Source organism: Hypanus sabinus, chromosome 1 (genome assembly GCF_030144855.1).
Source record: "Hypanus sabinus isolate sHypSab1 chromosome 1, sHypSab1.hap1, whole genome shotgun sequence".
NCBI classification, from domain to species: Eukaryota; Metazoa; Chordata; class Chondrichthyes; order Myliobatiformes; family Dasyatidae; genus Hypanus; species Hypanus sabinus.
Genome location: NC_082706.1, coordinates 80,800,943 through 80,809,649, shown reverse-complemented (window position 1 = coordinate 80,809,649; position 8,707 = coordinate 80,800,943). Strand labels below are relative to the sequence as shown.

Below are 8,707 nucleotides of genomic sequence, written 5' to 3'. Positions count from 1 at the left end.
TGGTACGCTGTTGTCGATTTAGCGAATGCATTTTTCTTGATTCCCCTGCACTCAGACAGCCAAGACCAGTTTGCCTTTACTTGGGATAGCCGACAATACACATTTTGTCGTCTACCCCAAGGCTACATTCACAGCCCCCCTCTCTGCCATGGCCTTGTCTCCCGCGATTTACACAACATCCAATTCCCGACGGAGATTTCGATTGCACATTATATAGACGATATTCTTCTCCAAGGCCCTTCACCATGCTAATCCCTCAGGGGACGGGGCTGGGCCATTAATATGGAAAAAATACAGGGCCCCAGCCAGGGTGTCATTTCCTTGGAGTACAATGGAACTCCGGGGACAGAAGCATACCTGATGCCTCCAAAAATAAAATTTTAAATTTTGCAGTCCCCTCGAATAAAACTGACAGAGATTCGTGGGGCTCCTGGGCTATTGGCGGCAGCACATACCCCACTTGACGGTGCTTCTCTGGCCACTCTATAGGATCTCCAGGAAAAAATCCACATTTCTCTGGGGGCCAGCGGAACAGGCTGCCTTTGATACGGCGAAACTAGCGGTGGAACAAGCCATGCCACTTTCTTCCCGCCAGGCGGGTCTGCCTTTTGAGTTACAGGTCTCAGCGAGCGAGATGGTCGCCGAGTGGAGCCTCTGGCAGAAGACCCCAGGGCGTAGAGTCCCCCTCGGTTTCTGGACTAAGTCCCTACCTGAAGCGGCAGTGCGGTACAGACCCTTCGAGTGCCAGCTACCAGCCTGCTACCTGGCGCTCCTCACCACAGAACACCAAACACACCGACCCTGTCGTCTTTCGCCCCCATCTCCCCATAATGCGATGGGTCAAGTCCCCGGATTCTACCCACAAGGAGGGGCGTGCCCAGAGGTCCTCCATTGTCAAGTGGAAGTGGTACATTGCCTGAAGGGGTCAGCCGCCTCCATGAACAAGTCATGGCTTTCCCCCAGTCCCAGGACCCTGCCCTGGACATCCCCAAGGTGTACGACCCTCCCCAGCATGTTGGGGTCAACCCTTCGATTCCCTCGACCCCGACAGCAAACTGCGCGCTTGGTTCACAGACAGCTCCGGCCGCTGGAAAGGGGGTAAACAATTTTGGAAAGCGGCAGCACTTCATCCCGCCATGGGTAGAATTTTAACCACCGAGGGAGAGGGGGGTTCCAGTCGACTTGCCGAGCTGGCGGCAGTAGCTAACAGCATTGCAGCGTGGATGGCCCGGTGGCAAGACATGGGGTGGGAAATACATGGACGTTCCCTCTTGGGACAGCACCACTGGCGTTTCATTTGGGAGCAGGCTACCCACAGAAAAATTTATGTCCACCATGTGGATGCCTATACCTGGAAAGATAATGAAGAGGCAACGTTTAACGCTGCTGTGGACCAGGCTGCCCAAATATCATCTGCCACCACTTTTACCCCTGACACAGACCCCAGTGCACTAGCTGCGTGGGCACACCGCCAAGGTGGCCACTTAGATGGCACGTGGCGCTGGGCTGAACAATTCGGTGTCGCCTTGACACTCGATCAATGTAAAACCTCTGTAGATAACTGCCCCATCTGCCAGCAAGTCAAGCCACGGGACTGGCCGATAGGGCCACCGGGCCACATTCATCGCGGCACGGGGGCGGGTCAGGTATGGCAAATCGACTGTATTGGACCGCTCCCGCGACAGAATAAGAAGCAGTATGTCCTCACGATGGTGGACACATACTCGGGTGTCCTGGTGGCAGTGCCCTGTGAGAGGGCCGACCAGAACGGCACCATCAGAGGATTACAGCACCTCTCTTCTCTCTATGGGGTCCCATGGGAGGTACAATCCGATCGGGGCTCACACTTGGCTGAGGCGGGGATCTCGTGACTGTTCCATATACCCCACCACCCCCAGGCTTCGGGCTTAATTGAAAGACTGAACAGCCTGCTCAAGGAAAAAATCCGCACTCTGACACCCTCTCGCACGCTGCAGGGGTGGCTGTGTCCTTCAGCAGGTCATGTGTCAGACCTTTAACACCTGGTCATTGGCTCTGGTCCAAAGCAGTGTCCATCTGTTGTCCTCCTCGCATCAAGGGACCATTGCTGACTCATGGCTCTTTGTTCTCAATCAGCAATGAGCTTGAATCGCCTTAGGCATTCACAACCCTGCATGTTATAGCCAACCAAAGAACACCTCACAAACAACTCCTTATTTGGAAATGACCTCCAGTCCAGCAATTTACCTGAAGTCTTTGTATCTTCTTTAAAACACTAATCAAGTCCAGCATGTCAAGCTCACAAAATGCACAAAATAGCAGCCTCCATCCCCCAAGCACAGGGCAAGAACAAAGACTGCTTCCACTGTCCTTGATTCATTTGAATTCACTGATTTGAAGATTGTCATTCTTTCTGGTCAACAAAATAATACCCCCGGGGCTTTGATCATAGTTCCTTGGCACAACACAGTATGTAGAACTCACACACAACAGAGTAATATTGCCACAAATGAATTGTTATATGCAAATTAAAAAGTAAATAGTATAACACTACTGCTGCTTCTTATGACAGGGATTTCAGTATTCTCATGGCCTGGGGGAAGAAGTTGTTTTGGATCCTTGAAATTCCACCCTTCAAATACTACAGCACATTAGACTGAATATGTGCCTTGAGCAGTGGTGCAGGACCCTGCCCTAATGCTGAGTCGAAGAGATTGTTGGATGATGAACAGCTTATACTGTGCCACCTCATGTAGAAATGGTTCTAATAGCCAGGAATGTTAATGACTTCTTCCACCACTGCTCAAGGCACATGTTCAGTCTATCTAATGTGCTGTGGTATTTGAAGGGTGGAGTTTCAAGACTTCCTCCTTATAAAGCAAGCAGTTGCAAAGGTCAAAACATTATTCAACACAACTCTTTCTGCTTTCAGAACCACCGCTGAAGTCTGCTCACCGGGGCAATGGCGTATCTCCCAAAGCTTTTCAAGTACATAGATGACAATCAAGAGTTGTACGTAAAAGTAAGTGTTTGCTGTTTTTCCTGCATTTTGTAACTGTTAATCTATTCACCACTGGAAGGTAACTGCTTTTCCTTTACTGTGCTCTAAGCATTTTCCCCTGTTAATAATGGGGCAAGATAATATTCAAAGGGTTTTATTAGTGTTAATCACTTGAACTTGCCTGTATTGTTCAGTGTTATGTTTAATGAAGACCCCTTTCCGAGAAACAGATGACCCCATAAGTAGAGTGCAGTTCCTCAATGTATCCATGTATTATTTTAAAAAGGGAGTTTGTCTCTGGCAACCTGCTGCATAGTAATGCTATTGCAGAAGATGTAATTATATAATACCGGTTAAGGAGGTGGGGTAGATAGAGGATTGGCTTTGTTGCTAGTTTCTATTGAGGGCTCTGACAGATATAACAAAGTAATCCTTAAAACAGCCTCCGCAGCTGAGTCTATAATCTGGAAGTAGCAAGGCAAACTCTAGGATTGAATCTGTGGAGTGTGTTACGACACACTTGATGAAGCCTGGAGCTCCCATTGCAGCTCCCATTGTGAGTAAAATATTAGAAGTTGTCATTGAAGGAAAGATTTTTCAAAGTGAAGAAATCTTTAAGTCTGTGATCAGACACAAACTCTTATTTGAACTTGGCTCTCAGATCAAATCTGGTTTCAAATTTCAAAGGACATTATTTTCCACACACCCTAGGTCAGCATAGTTGGCAAACATTTGCAGATCTTTCCAGTAAATTTAGTAAGCATTCTGCTTAATTACTGTCTTTCTATAAAACATTGCATTTCAATGACAGTTCTCCATGAAAGCCGTATGGTGCATCAGGGCAGCTTAAGGAAGTGGTTCTAAAATACTGTCACCAATCTTCCTCCATCTTCCTCTCATTCCACCTTCCCTGAACACCCCAATCCTCCCCTCCTCAGACAGTACCCAACCTCCTTCCCTCCTCTGATTCCAACTCTCCTCTGTGCCGGGTCTTCACAATTCCCTTTGACCTTCCCCTCTCTGTGGCAGAATGTTCTGTCCTCAGTAAGGGCTTCACCTTTGTCCCCCTGCATCCACAGCTCAATGAGTTCCATGCCTGCCGTCATGCTGAGCTCTTCTTCTGCTTCCTCTGTCTCTGAGCCTACTACTTTGGCAAGGACTCTCCAACTCACACTGATGACCCCTTCTCCCATCTTCAACCCTCCTCCTCTTCCTGGACACCCCGCTCTGGTCTTCTGCCTGCTCTGAATCTTTTCATTGCCAGCTGCCAATGGGGCATCAAGCATCTCGACTCACTCCTCTCCAATTCTAATCTCACTCCTTCTGATCGCACTTTTGTCCATTCCATCCTCACCAATCCTAACCTCGCCATCAAACCCGCAGATAAGAAGGGTGCTGTAGTAGTCTGGCATACTGATTTCTAGCTTGTGGAGATCTGGCAACAACTGACACCTCTTCTTGCTTACCCTTTGAACAGGACCCCACTAAGGAACACCAGGCCATTGTTTTCCATGCCATCACCTCCCTTTTTAACTCTGGAGATCTCCCATCCACTGCTACCCACCTCAGTTCCAGCACCCATCACCTCCCATTTCAATCTCCCACCCAAGATCCACAAACCTGCCTGTCCAGGTAGACCCATTATTTCAGCTTGTTCCTGCCCCACCAAATTTATTGGCATTCCTTGACTCAGTTTTATCCCCCCCCCCCCCCCCCGGTTCAATCCCTTCCTACCTACCTCAATGACACTTCACATGCTCTTGATATTTTCAGAGATTTCAAGTCCCCTGGCCCTGATCATCTTACTTTCACCATGGATGGGCAGTCTTTATACACCTGCATCCTCCACCAGGAAGGCCTCAAAGCTCTCCATTTCTTTCTGGACACCAGACCCAACCAGTTCCCCTCCACCACCACTCTGCTCCCTCTAGTGGAATGTCCTCCCTCACTCGAAATAATTCCTCCTTTGACTCCTCCCACTTCCTTCAAACAAAAGGTGTAGTCATGGGTACTCGCATGGGTCCCAGCTATGCCTGCCTTTTTGTCAGCAAAGTTCAAGAGTCTATGCTCCAACCCTACACTGGTGTCATCCCCATTTTCCCTACACTACATGGATGACTGCATTGGCGCTGCTTTCTGCACCTTTGTCAAGCTCATCGACTTCATCAACTTTGCCTCCAACTTTCAACCTGCCCTCAAATTTACCTGGTCTATTTCTGATACTTCCCTACCCTTTCTCGATCTTTTTATCTGTATCTCTAGAGACAGCTTATCTACTGATGTCTATTATAAGCATAAACAGCTACCTCTTCCCACCATTACTTGTAAAAACACCATCCCCTTCTCTCAATTCCTCCGTTTCCACTGCATCTGCTGTCAGGATGAGGAATTTCATTCCAGAACAAAGGTGATTTCCTTTTTCAAAGAAAGTGGTTTCCCTTTCTCCACCATCAACGCTGCCCTCATCCGCATCTCTTCCATTTCACAGGTGTTTGTCCTCACCCTATCCTCCGCCACTACCAGCGATAGTATTGGAGTATAAAAGTTGCATTGTTTGCTGTGTAACCAAAACTATGTAGTCAGCTTTGTGTATGCTATTTGCTATGTATGTATCCAATTTAGTAGGAGAATGAAATCTTAAGAATGTAGAAGATAATGGTGTGTTAATGAGAGGTAGCTAAGAGATGTAGATTAGAACATGATTAAGTCAATGGATAGAAACAATAGTGGCGGATGTACTTGTGATACGCAACTGTAGACTGGATTGGATATGCTAATGCAACTAAACCAGGAGATTGCTATAAAACATGCTATGTCCAAGGATCGATGGGCAATCGGCGACTAGCTCAATGACTGTCTCAGCTTTGATTTGCAAATTAAAGTTTAACCCTTCTTGAAGAATCTTCTGCGTCTCCTGGTCGTTTGTGGGGCACGAGAAACCACGACAATAGTTCCTCTCGACTTCACCTACAACCCCTCCCCCCATCAACGTCAGCATCCAGCACGTAATTCTCTATAGTGTCTGCCATTTCCAACAGATCCCACCACCAAGCACATCTTTCCCTCCCCCCCCCCCACACTTTTTGCTTTCCACGGGGATTACTCCCTACACGACTCCCTTGTCTATTTGTCCCTCCCCACTGACCATCTTCCTGGCACTTATCTTTGCAAGCAGAACACCTTCCCCTAAACCACCTCCATTCAGGTCCTCAAACAGTACTTCCAGGTGAGGTGATACTTCACCTTTGAGTCTGTTGGGGTCATCTACTGTATCTGGTGCTCCTAGAGTGGCTTCCTGTATATCAGTGAGCCCTGATATAGATTGGGAGACCACTTCAGTGAGCACCTACACTCCATCTGTCAGAAAAAGTGGGATCTCCCAATGGCCACCCATTTAATTCCACTTCCTGTTCCCATTCTGACATGTTAGTCTATGGCCACCTCTACTGTTGCGATGAAGCCACACTTAGGTTGGAGAAACAACACCTTATATTCTGTCTGGGCAGCCTCCAACCTGATAGCAAAAACATGGATTTCTTGAGCTTTCGGTAACGCCCCCCTCCTTCACCATTCCCCATTTTCCCCCTCTCACCTTATCTCCTTGCCTGCCTATTGCCATCCTCTGGTTCTCCTCCCCCTTTTCTTTCTTCTGTAGTCTTCTGTTCTCTTACTAGAATTCCCCCTTCTCTAGTCTTGTATTTCTCTCACCAATCTACTTCCCAGCTCTTTACTTCACCTCTCCTCCCTCCCCCCGCCAGTGTTTCTCCCTTCTCTCGGGCCTCACCCCACCTTCTAACTCTGACTCCTCATCTTTTTTTCTCCAGTCCTGCTGAAGGCTCTCAGCCCAAGCCTTTGACTATACTCTTTTCCTACTCTTGGCCTGCTGAGTTCCTGCAGCATTTTGTGTGTGTTGCTTGGATTTCCAGCATCTGCAGATATTCTCTTGTTTCTAAAATATTGTCTTCAGATTTCAGGGTGACATCCAGCTGAACCCCTGCTTTGAAATTAGTGACCTCTTGAAACCACATCTCTCAAAAATGACAAAACTCTTGATATTTTTCTAGTTAATTTTATATTCTTCCACTTACAGGTTTCCCCCGCTATCCAAAACTAAAGTGTTCCTATGAAACCTTTCGTAAGCCGAAGTGACGTAAAGCAAAGAAGCAATTACAATTAAATTATATGGGAAAAGTTTTTAAGCGTTCCCAGGCCCAAAAAATAACCTACCAAATCAAACCAAACCTAAAATAACAGGTGGATGGGCAGCACAATTATTGACAATCACAAGACACCTATTATCAAGGATATTTTCTCTACAGTATTTGTTAACAAAAGGACTAACATATTCACTCAGAAAAAATCACTTGGGTATTCCAACCACTTGGATGTGAATGGAACACAATGGGAAGTGTTTTCTTATCAATGTCTTTAAGTGCGCTTGGATTTTCTGAATGGTACGCTAGTAGAGGCTCTCTAGTAAAAGTTAAACTGTGAAGCTGCCCTTGCCTGAGAAACCGATCAAACCACCCATGACTGCGTTAAAGTTCCACTTTCGCAACACTTTCATCACCATCGTCCAGTGCTTTCTGTTTCAGCTTATTAAAACGACTGACTGATTTCTCCTTAAATATAAGATAACTTAATGGAACACCACGCTTTGTTCACCCATCAATCCACTCAAGAAATAGACTTTCCATTTTATCCCATCATTGGATGCCGACTAAAAGAGACCACTTTGCTACCAGCAGAACCAATAGTAACATCGGCAGCTTTCAAGGTTCTTTCCCTCTGCGTGTAAGTAGTGCAAATGGTGGACGCGGGCAAGTTCAGTGCACGCACAATATCTTTATTCCATTCACCACGATCGAAATGCTTAATTACGTCCTGTTTTACGCTAAGCATAACACCCTTACAAACTCTCTTAGGCTTTTCTGATACCTTAGGACACATGTTGCTAATGGAAGCACAAAATACATCAAGATAAAGCACAGGTGCTCACAGACACGTTTCTAAGCTATGGCAGCTTGATGCTGTGTAGTTCTCGGGGAAGGGGCTTGGCGGCGCTGCTCGGGGTGCGTGCTGCCTCTATACAGTAATGGCTCGCTGCAACACAAACACTGAACGCTATTTTCACGTTTCGCCTTTTCATAAAAGTGAAAATAAGGCTTCTTTCGGTTAATGAAAACAGGTACTAATGTAGGTCTTTTGTAAAAGCAAAGAGGTGTAAAGTGAACTTTCATAAAGCGGGGGATACCTGTATTTGTAAATTATCACTTCGTATCAGGATCCTAGAGGCATTATCCTTCGAAAATTCCGTTAGCAGTCTTGCAGTTCCAGCCAAATACAAACATAGGCTTATTTGAATCTTAGTAAGTGGCATTGCTTAAATATTTAGTAGCATAATGTCCTGTATTACGGTTAATACCGAATAGAATGCTTGGTAGTTGCTTTCCATTTCTTCTGCTGTTTTCACACTGCATTCGACCAGTTAATGTGAATTTGAAATAATCATGCAAATGATATACACTAACTGACCCTCGTGCACAATGATCTGAAATACTGGTAAGACGGGTCGCGCTGTCTAACCTCCAAGATTGAAAGTTATTTATTGTGGTTGGGGTATTGAGTTACACTGCTGACAGATTGCCTCTTGTAGATGCTGTCACTAGCCTCCTGCATCCGTGTGCAGTGGAGTTTCCATAGCAGGCCATGATGCAGCTGCTTTGG

The 8,707-nt window shown here is 46.5% G+C and overlaps 2 protein-coding genes across 2 annotated transcripts in view; both read left to right on the top strand.

The window, feature by feature from the left end:
* The first annotated feature begins 1,136 nt into the window (after positions 1–1,136).
* LOC132395025 (uncharacterized) lies at positions 1,137–1,871 on the top strand. The gene has a single exon (XM_059971348.1). It carries the CDS (start codon positions 1,137–1,139, stop codon positions 1,869–1,871), a length of 735 nt encoding a protein of 244 aa, XP_059827331.1.
* A 974-nt stretch (positions 1,872–2,845) lies between these two features.
* The window catches only part of cndp2 (carnosine dipeptidase 2), a 45,678-nt gene continuing 39,816 nt past the window's right edge, over positions 2,846–8,707 (top strand). The window contains 1 exon segment of the mRNA XM_059971355.1: positions 2,846–3,001. Within this exon segment, the coding sequence (XP_059827338.1) occupies positions 2,942–3,001 (60 nt within the window). The 5' untranslated portion in view covers positions 2,846–2,941.